This window comes from Neoarius graeffei, chromosome 7, assembly GCF_027579695.1.
Source record: "Neoarius graeffei isolate fNeoGra1 chromosome 7, fNeoGra1.pri, whole genome shotgun sequence".
NCBI lineage: Eukaryota > Metazoa > Chordata > Actinopteri > Siluriformes > Ariidae > Neoarius > Neoarius graeffei.
This window is the reverse complement of record NC_083575.1, coordinates 15,749,586-15,764,157: the sequence shown is the minus strand read 5'-3', so window position 1 is coordinate 15,764,157 and position 14,572 is coordinate 15,749,586. Positions and strand designations below refer to the sequence as shown.

The following is a 14,572-nucleotide window of genomic DNA, read 5'->3' as shown; positions in this document are numbered from 1 at the left end:
TTACAATGTCAATAAAGATATTTTATTCTATCCATACATATCTTACATAACGTAAGTAATTAGTTTTGCAATAGCAAGATTTGCAGTTGTCAATACATGACATGACTGGATTTGGAGTTGTCACAGATGTCTAATGGCTAGCTTATCATTAATTGCAGTCAATTCTTAGCATACCTTATTAGCAGTAGTGACGACAAGCTGGATTTGACAGCGATGTGTTGAAAAGACTTGACAAAATGTGAAAGTAAACTACTGAATGTGAAAGGATTTTTTGTGTATATACAGTAGGAGGTAAATGGGTCAATTACTGAACCTTTTTTTTTTAACGTGTCTGAGAGCTAATGTTTGAATACTGACCCATGTGACACCTCATACACTCCCATCTATAAATATCTTTACTTTCCATGTCTCTTGTGCGTGTCCAGGGTTGTGAACACTAGCCAAATGTAGCAGGACCTTTCAGGCAGAAGCCCACTTGGTGTCCCTTGATGCACATTCATTAAAAGGATGAAGGTTGTCGTGCTTTCTTCCAAACTATATCACTTGTGTCAGATGAATGTGTGATGCTTATTGATGCAGGCCACGTTTTCCATTATGATGTTATATTTGGTATATAAACATGCAAATATGGTTTATGAATACAACTCTTGACTGCCTCTTCTCTCATGCTACTCCTTTCAGTTTTGTCTGGTGGGCTTTTATTCCTATTCTGAGCTGAAATATACTGTACATTGGCTCCCCTTAAGCACTAAGTAGGAAGGATAATTTAATTCATGAGCCATACAGGTGGCACTTCTCCTCATTTCCACTAAATCCTAATGTGCCACTTTTTTTGTCTGATTGTTTATGTTTTTAAGTGAATATTAAGACATAAGTTTCTGTTTCCGTTTAACATGTTAAACATGTGTTCGTTAAGAAATCTATATATGATTCACCTGACTTGTTATGCATTGTAAATGTAATGGTGAACTCAGTACATTTTATAGCCAAGAGACTAAAATGGAATTGTGAAGTGTATACTATATTTTCCGATGCACACCTACTGTCTGTCAAATTAACCATTAAAAGAATATTACATCTTCTAGTGTTATGGAGTAGTTTGAGTTAGAAGCAAGCGTTAACCCATAAATATGAAAACAAAACAATAATAACAGTGCAAACGGAAGGTAATTAGTTGTCATCTTTGAAAAGATATGGAAGCACCATCATGTAATACCTTGTTTTTGATACTTACAGCTCACATTATTGGATTATTGTATAATGTTGTTTCAGGGATTTTACAGAAAGGGACCATTTCAGCTATAAAATTAATTGCAAACAAACTGTTCAAAAAATGGCACATTATTCAAATATGTAAAATAATATTTTGTTTCTTTATTTGAGCCATTTTTATTTATCTTCCTCAACTTTCCACATGTAGCACTTGCTATTAGATTTGTAATTATTTATAGATATTATATCATTGAACATCAGTGGCTTGTGTTTCCCACCATTGTCACAAAATTACAACCCCGATTCCAAAAAAGTTGGGACAAAGTACAAATTGTAAATAAAAACGGAATGCAATGATGTGGAAGTTTCAAAATTCCATATTTTATTCAGAATAGAACATAGATGACATATCAAATGTTTAAACTGAGAAAATATATCATTTAAAGAGAAAAATTAGGTGATTTTAAATTTCATGACAACAACACATCTCAAAAAAGTTGGGACAAGGTCATGTTTACCACTGTGAGACATCCCCTTTTCTCTTTACAACAGTCTGTAAACGTCTGGGGACTGAGGAGACAAGTTGCTCAAGTTTAGGGATAAGAATGTTAACCCATTCTTGTCTAATGTAGGATTCTAGTTGCTCAACTGTCTTAGGTCTTTTTTGTTGTATCTTCCGTTTTATGATGCGCCAAATGTTTTCTATGGGTGAAAGATCTGGACTGCAGGCTGGCCAGTTCAGTACCCGGACCCTTCTTCTACGCAGCCATGATGCTGTAATTGATGCAGTATGTGGTTTGGCATTGTCATGTTGGAAAATGCAAGGTCTTCCCTGAAAGAGACGTTGTCTGGATGGGAGCATATGTTGCTCTAGAAACTGGATATACCTTTCAGCATTGGTGGTGTCTTTCCAGATGTGTAAGCTGCCCATGCCACATGCACTAATGCAACCCCATACCATCAGAGATGCAGGCTTCTGAACTGAGTGCTGATAACAACTTGGGTCGTCCTTCTCCTCTTTGGTCCGAATGACATGGCGTCCCTAATTTCCATAAAGAACTTCAAATTTTGATTCGTCTGACCACAGAACAGTTTTCCACTTTGCCACAGTCCATTTTAAATGAGCCTTGGCCCAGAGAAGACATCTGCGCTTCTGGATCATGTTTAGATACGGCTTCTTCTTTGAACTATAGAGTTTTAGCTGGCAACGGCAGATGGCAAGGTGAATTGTGTTCACAGATAATGTTTTTCTGGAATTATTCCTGAGCCCATTTTGTGATTTCCAATACAGAAGCATGCCTGTATGTGATGCAGTGCCGTCTAAGGGCCCGAAGATCACGGGCACCCAGTATGGTTTTCCGGCCTTGACCCTTACGCACAGAGATTCTTCCAGATTCTCTGAATCTTTTGATGCTCTTATGCACTGTAGATGATGATATGTTCAAACTCTTTGCAATTTTACACTGTCGAACTCCTTTCTGATATTGCTCCACTATTTGTCGGTGCAGAATTAGGGGGATTGGTGATCCTCTTCCCATCTTTACTTCTGAGAGCTGCTGCCACTCCAAGGTGCTCTTTTTATACCAAGTCATGTTAATGACCTATTGCCAATTGACCTAATGAGTTACAATTTGGTCCTCCAGCTGTTCCTTTTTTGTACCTTTAACTTTTCCAGCCTCTTATTGCCCCTGTCCCAACTTTTTTGAGATGTGTTGCTGTCATGAAATTTCAAATGAGCCAATATTTGGCATGAAATTTCAAAATGTCTCACTTTCAACATTTGATATGTTGTCTATGTTCTATTGTGAATACAATATCAGTTTTTGAGATTTGTAAATTATTGCATTCCATTTTTTTTGACAGTTTGTACTTTGTCCCAACTTTTTTGGAATCTGGGTTGTAGAAGATAATAGACATGGGTCTATCAGTATCACTACCGTGAGCTGTTTTTATTTCACATAATGCACGTTTAAGATGAGATATTGAGCATTACTGATTCCTACAGCTTCACCAAATCTGTGCTGTTTCTTAAAAGCATTGCAACACAAAGATCATTGTTAAATGATAGAGCAAGCAGCCCAATGAACTCCTCTCTCTCTCTCTCTCTCTCCCTCCACGAGTTAAGATGTTCATAGTGTTAAGAGGCATTTGGGAAAACCATTGCTGGCCAGTTAAAGATTGGAAAAGCATCACCTGGTCTTTTTCCAGTTTTCACCTGTTCAGATTTCTCTTTTTGACTATTGTAGCACATCCACCTCATAGTTTGGCATATTGTAAGTTCTAAGATGCTGTTCTGCTCACCATGGTTGTAAAGAGTGATGTTTTGAGTTACTGTACCTTTCCTGTCAGCTCAAGACAGTCTGGCCATTCTACTCTGACCTTTCTCATCAACGCAATGTTTCCATCTGCAGACCTGGCGCTCACTGGATGCTGTTTGTTTTCCATACAATTCTGTGTAAACTCCACAGAATGTTGTCTATAAAAAAATTCCAGGAGATTAGGAGTTTCTGAAATACTCAAGCCAAGCCATCTGACACCACAACCATGCCACGGTCACAGTTACTGAGATCACATTTCTTCCAGATTTAGATGTTTGATAAGAACTTTAACTGAAACTGTAACTATTTTATACATTGTGCTGCTGCAGCATGATTATCTGATTACATAAGGTTGCATGAATAAATATTTTGTTCTTTTTCATTGTAGGAACTCTGAATGTCCTCCTACGAGTGAAGAGCATTGCCACAGTGGATTCTTTAGTATGGACACTCTCAGGACACCAAGGCCCCACCTGGAGGAAGGCTAACATTGTGGTGTATCCCAGCGGGCCATTCCAGGTACATACACACATCTGAGGTGTGTGTGTGGGTGTGTGTGTGTGTGGGGTCTTGTGCAGAGATCAGTGAGGTAATGATTTGGGGAAAAGCTGTGTCAAGCTGTGTAGCTTTGCTGGATTGACATTTCTTTTGAGTCACCAAGCTGTTACAGTGGGTGGACATTTTACTGCAAAAGTTATTGATTCAGACAGCGCGGTCGTGTAGTGGTTAGCACCATCACCTCACAGCAATAAGGTTCTGGGTTCGAGCCCAGTGGCTGATGGGGGCCTTTCTCTGTGGAGTTTGCATGTTCTCCCCGTGTCTGTGTGGGTTTCCTCTGGGTGCTCTGGTTTCCCCACAGTCCAAAGACATGCAGGTTAGGCTAATTGGTGGCTCTAAATTGACCATAGGTGTGAATGATTGTTTATCTCTATGTGTCAGCCCTGTGATGATCTGGCGACTTGTCCAGGGTGTACCCTGCCTCTCGCCCATAGTCAGTTGGAATAGGCTCCAGCTTGCCCGTGACCTTGCACAGGATAAACGGTTATGGATAATAGATAGATGGGATGGAGTTATTGATTCATTTTCTTTTCTAACAACTTTAAAGCTACATAAGCTGGTTCTGATAGCTTCACATTTCTAGAGTAACAACTGAGGCAGGGATTTGTATGGCGAGTGCTCCATTAAAACCATGTCTAATTGATATTTCTCAGACTTGATGTTTATTTGGCATTTTGGAAGGAGTCTTCAGTGTCAACACTTTGTTCCAGTCAGAGTTAAAGCTGTAAAAGAGAGAAAAATGAGAGGATGAGGGAATTATGGTTTATTGCTGCTATAACAAAAGTGATAATTATAAATTTCAGAATTAGCTAATGAAAAGTATGATCATTAATGACCAAGTTAGTTTATTTTGTCAAATTGTTGGCATAAAACACTTCAGGATGTGCTTTTGGGTGGCCATTGACAATGTTCAGATGAAAAAATGAGTGAGAGATTCACTCCAATATCACAATAACAAATTTCACTATCACTCACTCACTATCCATTAACGTCAGTTTCCACCAGCTGGCGGATGTGACATTGCATGATAGGCATTCACCCTCATTTTCCATGTTGTTCGGTCCCTTGTGTCATTTGCAGTGAGGTTGGCCACCTTTAGGTCGTTTGTGACCACTTCACACCATGTTTTGCGTGGCCTAGCCCTTCTTTTCCACCCATCAACCTGGATGCTCCTTATGGTGTTAATACAGCTCTCAGCCCAAACCAAGTCCAAACCATTGCAGCCACTTACATCTGATAGCAGTCACGAGGTCAACCATCTTGAGCCTTGCATGTACGGTAAGTCATTCATGCTGGTAACATCATCAGGTTTGACCCACACATCCACCTTAACATCACCCACTCATCGACATTGCCATGTCGATCTTCCTAGAGGCCCAGCACTCACTGGCATACAGCATGGCACCCCTAATGCAGCTACCATACACCCTACCCCGTGTTTGAAATGATGAGCTCTTGCAAGACAGTATAGGCAGCAGCTCCCTGATTTTGCCCCAGGCGGCTCTCACCCTAGTAATTGTGGCAGTCTCACAGCCACCACCAGCACAGATGGTATCTCCTAGATAGCAAAAGGAATCCACCACATCCAGACAGTGTTCATCAACTATGATGTGGTCGCATGGCCTGCCATCGATGGGGCAAGCTGTTCCTAGGCATCTGCTTCACCTGAACAATGGGTCAGAGATCAGCCTGCCATGTGCATTACTGCATTTCTTATGAACCCAATGCGAACACCCACTGCAGTAGATGGAATTACTACCAATGCCCTTCCTACACATAGCACATGGATGCTTGCCTGAGTCTCTCAGCGAATCCATGTTGGGGCCAGACATCGTGACCTTAGTCTTGCTCATGTTTACATGAAGACCTTTTGACTTCAATCCAAACTTCCACCTACACAACTTCTCCAGGAGTTCTTCCAGCGAGTCAGATGAGATAACTAAGTCGTCAGCTTACAACAGCTCCCATGGACATCCAGTGCGGAATTCACATGACAAAGCCTCCAGCATGATGATAAAGAGTAGGGGACTCAACACTGAGCCTTGATGAACACCTATTTGAACCTTGAAGCGGTCACTGAAGGAGTTGTTGACTAGGATTGAGATTTGATGAATAATTAATCTACCATTGGTGTATCCTGAACATTTTGTTCAAATTAATGAGAGAAGAAACACATAAAAACTCCAGATTTCTGGGTTTTTTTTTTCATCTCAATTATCATTTGTGTCACAATAAAACAATTTTCACCTTTAAAGTTGTAGGCATGTTGTGTAAATCAAATGGTGGTAACCCCAAAAAAATCCATTTTAATTCCAGCTTGTAATGTGACAAAACAGGACAAACACCAAAGGGGGATGAATACGTTTGCAAGACACTGTAGTTACTAAAGGCATGAGTAGTTGCTAAATCCAGTCTATAAGGTCACATGGCATTCGTATTTAACCAAAAACAATGAAATATAAAGTGTTAAAATATGTTAATATATTGTATCATTTAAGCAATACGTATATAGAGTGGTAATTAATAATTGAAACTATTTTACATTTTTTGACAATTTTTTTTATCCCCAATTTTTTTTTTTATTAAATGAACAAATGTTCACACAAGATTGAGCAAATAATAAGCTAAATAATTAAGTAAATATTTTCCCTGTGGGGGCGGCACGGTGGTGTAGTGGTTAGCGCTGTCGCCTCACAGCAAGAAGGTCCGGGTTCGAGCCCCGTGGCCGGCGAGGGCCTTTCTGTGTGGAGTTTGCATGTTCTCCCCGTGTCCGCGTGGGGGTGCTCCGGTTTCCCCCACAGTCCAAAGACATGCAGGTTAGGTTAACTGGTGACTCTAAATTGACTGTAGGTATGAATGTGAGTGTGAATGGTTGTCTGTGTCTATGTGTCAGCCCTGTGATGACCTGGCGACTTGGCCAGGGTGTACCCCGCCTTTCGCCCGTAGTCAGCTGGGATAGGCTCCAGCTTGCCTGCGACCCTGTAGAACAGGATAAAGCGGCGAGAGATGATGAGATGAGATAAGAATTTCCCTGTGCCCGCTCATTTCTTTAAGTTGGCAAAGCTCTCCCTTTATATGGACCTTTTTCACGTGACGTCACGACAAACGCGGCCGCCATTTTGGACGTGTACTACCAGTAGTTTACCACAGCCAACATTGAGGAACGGCAGCAAAGAAAGTGTTTATTTTCAGCAAGACTTCCATCATGCCACTATATTGTTGTGCACCTGGATGTAGTAACCATCAACAAACAAGGCAAGGGTTATCATTTTATCGGATCCCGACGGAGAAGATGGATAGCGGCCATAAACAGCAAAGATTGGCAGCCCTCGGCATACCAGCGCTTGTGTAGTGACCACTTTGTTGGAGGTAAGACGAATAAAATTAGCCAGAAAAGGCATTACATTGCTGTTAACATTCTGTGGCGGCGAGTGTGTAACCAAATAGGCTAAAATAACCCATTGTAACCTCTTTGTTCTTCTGTAGTAGCTATTAGCTAATGACATTAGCTAGCGTTGTGTTCCTTTGCTGTTGGTAGACTGTAGGACAGATCAGAGGCAGTGTCCTACAAATAGCGCTTAATTTGAGGGGGAGCAAGCCGGAGCGCGCTCCGGAACCTCGGGCGTTGGCTCTGGCAGCTATTTACACTGGATCCGGTGATCCGACACCTCTTTTGACTATGTAACAAAAAAAAAAAATAACTAAATAAAAAAATGCAAGTTTATTTAGTGTTAATGTCTGATTTTGATATCTGTCTTGTTGGTGATTTCTCTCATGAAACGACATCCACAAAATATCTGCAGATGAACTTAATTTGCAGTGTTATTACAAAACATGCCCAGAAGCGCAGCGCCGCACCCCCCCCCCCCCCCCCCCCCTTTTCCGCACCGGAGCCGCTCATCCTCTGCGCTCCGGGACCTCCCACTTTACAAATTAAGCACTGCCTACAAATAAGTGTTCAAAATAAGAGGAACATGTATTTGTCTCTTAAATCCAGGCCGTTCCCTGTAATCTGTAACAACGGTTGGAGAAAGTAATGGCAAATAGTGAGTGCACAAACCATACGGTAGAAGGTAAACTGTACACAGCGCCAGGGCAGTGTGATGGTATGTCTGCTTTTAGATTGTGTTAGCTTATCAATGAACACACTCGTCACTCGACGAGTTTCACGTCTTTACGACGGATACTTAAATGTGTGTTAGGTATTACTGTTGCAGTCTAAGCAGTCATTGTAGCAGCTAGATGAGCGAGAACCGAAAGGGTCTGTGCCGTAAACCGTTATTTCTGTACGGCATTGCTAATGTGTTGTTACTGTTATTTCTCCTTCTGCTCGCCCTGTAAATGCCCTACGTCGCTGGATAGCAAAAGTGTTTTCTGCATCTCGCTCCTTTTTCTTGTATGTTCTCCGTTTGTCGCCTTCCTCGCATTCAAACCAATTCGAGCTGAAGTCCGCTACATGTCCAAAATGGTGGTCGCGTTTACGAAGGTCACATGACTGAAAAGGGTCTATACACACACATACATTGTTAAAGGTGCAGAAATGGCACTAAATATGATCATCACTTGCCTAAATTTGATTAAAATGTGACATTATGATATCCATGTGTAATTCCATAATATATTGAAATATGTTCATAATGTTTTGCGTATATTTATTTAACAATTAACTTGATGTACTTGTAACATACAAGAAAAATAATTTAACACCAGCAGATTCAACACCAGTTTCCGCCCATTGATTGTGAGAGTCCCTCTGAGGCGCATGCGCATTCTGTGTATTCAGCTATGAGGAGATGCTCTTTGTTGTAAAAGAGTGATCCAGGTCCATCATAAGTTAAGAGCAAACTAAAGTACTACTTTGGCTACAACGTTGTTTGGGAAAAACACATTAGCTTAACAATGGCGCTTACGAGGCAGTTAAAGATGCTCTTAAGCTTAAGAGGTTTTCGGGAACCCAACCCCTGGCCATTTTCCTCTGACCTCTCCTTTTCAACAAGATGTTTTCACCCACAGAACCATCACTCACTCAATGGTGTTTTTTTTTTTTCCACCATTCTGTGTAAATTCTAGACTGTTGTGTGTGAAAACCCCAGGAGATCAGCAGTTTCTGAAATACTCAATCCAGGCCATCTGGCACCAACATCCATGCCACAGTGAAAGTCATACTTTGAGATCACAATTTTTTCCATTCTGATGTTTGAAGTGAGCATTAACTGAAGCTTTTGATTTGTTTCTGCATGGTTTTATGCATTCTGCTGCTGTCAAGGGATTAGCTGATAAGATAACTGCATAAAACAGGTGTATGGGTGTTCCTAATAAAGTGGCTGGTGAACACACACACCCGTATATGAAATTACAGTCTCCTATTTGTCTTGCTGCTCTTGGAACGAACTTTTTCCCTCTCTCTATTATGCTCAGCTAAAAGCATTTTCCCTTTTAATGAAGAGAATTAACAATAAAGTTGAGATGACAGCTGAGAGGTAGCCAAGTTCATCTCTCTCCTTCTGCCCTTCTCTTTCTTCCTTTGCTTCTCCAATCTCAACATCTACCATTTCTGGAGTGTCTGTAAAAAAAAAAAAAAGAGAGAGAGATAGAATTGGCTCCTTGTGGACCTCATCATGTATTCACTGCAGCATATGTTTTGGTGAGACTTATTAGAACGAAGGGTAGACAGGAACTACTTCTATGCCAAACTTTTTTTGTCTTATATTCTTCAGTCATTTTAATTTCCTGTCAAGTCTTCGTGTTGTACTCAAGGTCTCGCTCGTCATTATCTTGACACTGTGCATTAGTTTGATGCACAAGACTGAAAGACTGGCTGATGTTAGTGCTTCTGAATTTCAAATATGTTGCTCATGGTGCTAAAACATATGTATGCTTCATATGCATTATAATTCGATGAATTTTTTAAAATTGTTTTACATGATACAAGAGTGTTGTGGAATTCTTTAAATCTGATTGGTCAGAAGATTGATGGGTTAATGACTGGTAAATTGATGTGGTTGAAGAATAAAACACTCATCAAATAATTTGAGGTGGTATGGGTAACTCCACTTCTTCAGCTGTATCACACCACTGTCAGTATCCCCATTGAAAATGCAGTCACTAATGGCCCTTTTCCACTACCCTTTTTCAGCTCACTTCAGCTCACTTAAGCCCGACACGGCTCGCGTTTCGACTACCTCAGAACAGCACGACTCAGCTCGCTTCAGCCCTGCTTAGCACCCAAAACTCGCACGGTTTTGGAGTAGGGCTGAAGCGAGCCAAACCGAGCTGGAGTGAGGCTGGGGGCGTGAGCAGACACTCCCCTGTGCACTGATTGGTGAGGAGGAGTGTCCTCACATGCCCACACACGCCCCGCGAGCACGCTGGGATCTGTAAACACCGTAAACCCGGAAGAAGAAGAATTACGAATTACAAGAATTTCTGAAGCCTTATGCGCCTCGCCTCATCTATATGCTCTTGCCAGTATCTGTTGGCGTTGTCGGTGACAACAAGCCACAGCACCAAGACCAGCAACACTAACGACTCCATGTCCTCCATGTTTATTGTTTACTATCCGGGTCGTGAGACTACCGCTTAAAAGATCACTGATGTCACTGTTTGCGCCGCTTAACGACATCACGTGACGTCCACCCACTTTCACTAACTCCACCCAATGTGTCCACCCACTTCCAGCCAGCACGGTTCAGCGCGGTTGTAGTCGAAATGCAACTCCAATAGCCCCGCTCAGCTCGACTCAGCCCAACTCAGCACGGCACGGCTCAGCCCGACTCAGCCGCGTTTGTAGTGGAAAAGCGGCATAACCAAACTACAAACATGGACTCCCAGAACTACACATCCCAGAACACACAGCACCCTCTGTCACTGGTCTATTGAACTCAGCTGGCAATCATCACACACATCATTAGTCTCCCCATATAACCATGCCAGTTCCACACCTTCATTGCGAAGTATTGTTCTGTGTTCCGAGCAGTACTACTGAGCCTTTTCATTGTCTGCCTGCTATCTCGTTATTCTGACCCCTGCTAGTATTTCTCTTTGGTCTTTTGCCTCGCCTCCTTCATGTTGTTTGCATGATCGATCGACCCTCGCCTGGTTACCAACTACGTCTCTCGTCACACAATTAGATTTGTTTACAGTCTGCTTCTCAGTCTCTTTCTGCACATACATCCATAACTGCCTGCAATCTGACCGGATACTTGACTGTAACATGGATGCCGCAGAAGGAACTAACCAGATTGCTCTGAACGTTCAGGGGCAATTGTTAGGAGAACATCAGCAGATGTTAGGCGACCTCAACACCAGGATGGCCCAACTAATGTCTGTGATGTCACAGGCCCTCCAAACATGCCCTGAGTTATCTGCTCACTCTGCGCTGCAACTTCTGCTTCCTGAGAAATACACCAGGAATCTGTATGCATGTAAGGGATTTCTGCTTCAATGTTCCCTGTATTTTTCCTCTGCGCCTCATCTCTCTCTCTGACAAGCAGAAGATCTCTCAGCTGTTGTCCTTTCTTTCTGGCAAAGCATTACGATGGGCCAGCGCAGTTTGGAGGAGAGGCGGTGAGCACACTGCATCCTATGAGCGATTTTTCTCTATGTTCTCTCAAGTTTTTGATCACAAGCCCCAAGGAGCAGAAGTCGGTGAGAGTTTGCTCTCCCTTTGCCAAGGGTCAAGAAGAGTAGCGGAGTATGCACTGGAGTTCAGAACAATGGCTGTGACCAGTGGATGGAACGAACCAGCTCTCAAAGCAGTGTTTCATCAGGGACTGCAGTCTGAGGTCCTGCAAGAACTGGCATGCCAAGATAAACAGCTCACACTCGATGCGCTAATTGATATGGCCATCTGCATAAACCAGCTATTGACTCATCCCTCATTAGAGGAGAACAGCTTTTTCAATCATACAACCGATGAACCCAAGCCCATGGATATCACCTGCACCAAGTTAAAGCACTCTGAGCATGATCACCAAAAGGAGGGCTTATGTTTTTATTGTGGAGCTTCAGAACATCTGATTCGTGACTGTTCCATCCGGCCACCCTGTGCTTACCCAGCTGAAGTACCAGCGCGCTCAGTGAGTCCGGTAAGAAAGTTTAAGTCTAAATCTTTCGAAGTTCCAGTGCTACTAAAATTTGCTTCTTCCACACATGTCTGCCTTTATAGACTCGGAGGCAGAGGGCAACTTCATCAGCCTCTCGGTCACTCAGAAGCTCAACCTGCCCACTACACCATTACAAAGTAAGCTCAGCATCCATGCCATTGATGGAGGGCCCATCAGAAATGGCATAGTCTCCACACGCATTGCTCCAGTCCGACTTCAGGTGAGAACCTTACATTCTGAACTGTACATCACTCACACTGTCAACCATGACATCATTCACCAAGAATAACCCTGGCTGCAACTCCATGATACACTCATCTCGTGGCAGAACAAGGAGATCCTTCAATGGTCAGACACTTGTTTTCAGCATTGTCTCTCTCTGCCACAGTTACAGATCTCATCCACTTCGGTGGAAAGCCCCCAGCCTGACTCCATGGAACATGTTCCTGAGCACTGCTCGGGTCTCAAGGAGGTGTTCAGCAAGGGAAAGTCCTGTGGTTTATCACCTCACAGACCCTATGACTGTGCCATAGACCTGCTGCCAGGGATGTCTCCTCCTAGAGGCAGAATCTACTCGTCGTCTCAGAAGGAGCATGTTGCCATGGAGGAATACATTCAAGAGGCCCTCAAACAAGGATACATGAGGCATGCCCTGCTGGGTTCTTTTTCGTGGAGAAATGAGAACGAGGGCTTCGTCCATGCATTGACTATAGAGGACTCAATCAGATATTGGTTAAGTATCCATATCCCCTGGTCCCTGCTGCTCTTGAACAACTTTGCTGTTACAAGACCTTTAGCAAGCTCGACCTACGAAGTGCCTACAACCTGATCCAGATCAGGGAGGGAGAGGAGTGGAAGACTGCGTTCAGCACCACTACTGGTCACTTTGAGTAATGGGTCATGCTATATGGCCTGGCTTCAGCGCCCAGTGTGCCGGAGTGCCTCATAAACGATGTTCTTAGGGACATACTGGGCAATTTCATCATTACTTACATTGACGATATCCTCATTTACTTTCCAGATGAGGAGAGCCACATTCACCATGTGCGCATGGTCCTGCAGTGTCTGCTCGACAACCACCTGTACGTCAAGGCAGAGAAATGTGAGTTCCATCAACAGTGCATCTCATTCTTGGGCTACATCATCAGCGCTGAGGGCATTAGCATGGACTCCAACAAGGTCTCTGCGGTCACTGAATGGCCAGTTCCCATCTCCATTAAGGACCTGCAACATTTCCTTGGGTTTGCAAACTTCTACTGTCATTTCATCAGGAACTTCAGTTCCACTGCGTCTCCACTCACCACCTTGCTAAAAAAGGGCCCCAAGAAGGTCAGCTGGAACCCAGCAGCTGAGGAGGCCTTCAACAAGCTCAAGAAAGCCTTTGTCTCTGCTCTGATTCTACAGTATCCTGATCCCATCAAACTTTTCATAGTAGAAGTAGACGCATCCAACACTGGAGTAGGTGGTATCCTCTCCCAACATTTTGGTGAGAAGAACAAGCTCCACCCCATAGCATACTTCTCAAAGAAGCTCACTTCTGCAGAAAGGACTTATGATGTGGGAAACTGAGAACTGTTCTCAATCAAGTTGGCACTGGAGGAGTGGAGACACTGGCTGGAGGGAGTAGCACATCTGTTCATGATTCTCACTGATCACAAGAATCTTGAGTACCTAAAGAAAACTAAGAGGTTGAAACCCCCCCCAGCAAGATGGGCACTTTATTTATTTTTTTGTACCAGATTTGATTTCACAATATCAAATCAAATAAAGTTTATTTGTATAGCGCTTTTAACAATAAACATTGTCGCAAAGCAGCTTTACAGAATTTGAACGACTTAAAACATGAGCTAATTTTATCCCTAATCTATCCCCAATGAGCAAGCCTGTGGCGACGGTGGCAAGGAAAAACTCCCTCAGACGACATGAGGAAGAATCCTCGAGAGGAACCAGACTCAAAAGGGAACCCATCCTCATTTGGGCAACAACAGACAGCCTGACTATAATATGAACAGTTTTAACAGGTATAACCCTCAACTGTCCTCATGGGGCCGTCCTTCACAGGAGCGGTGCGATAAAACTCCGACCAGACACAGGGCACCAGGATGGATCAAGCAGGTCCGAGGGGCAGAAGAGGCCAGCATCTCAATCCCAGGATCAGCATGTAACTCAGAGGGACAGATTGGGGGGGGGGAAGAGAGAGAGAAAGAAAACACAGGTTGTTAGGTATGCCCTAAAAATGACAAGTATTAAATCTGTGTGGTAGGCTCGCAGAGACGAGTGTCTTTACATCAGGCATAACACACAACAATGGCATGTTAATATGGTAAAAAATATCATGACCTGCTCTGGCTGGATGCTTGATTGGGTGATGGGAGCACA

The 14,572-nt window shown here is 43.0% G+C and overlaps 1 protein-coding gene across 1 annotated transcript in view; it reads left to right on the top strand.

The window, feature by feature from the left end:
• Positions 1 to 14,572, top strand: part of LOC132889128 (MAM domain-containing glycosylphosphatidylinositol anchor protein 1) — a 700,848-nt gene that overhangs the window by 629,960 nt on the left and 56,316 nt on the right. The window contains exon 16 of the mRNA XM_060925323.1: positions 3,919 to 4,049. Coding sequence (XP_060781306.1) covers positions 3,919 to 4,049 — 131 coding nt within the window. The remainder of the gene's footprint in view (positions 1 to 3,918; positions 4,050 to 14,572) is intronic.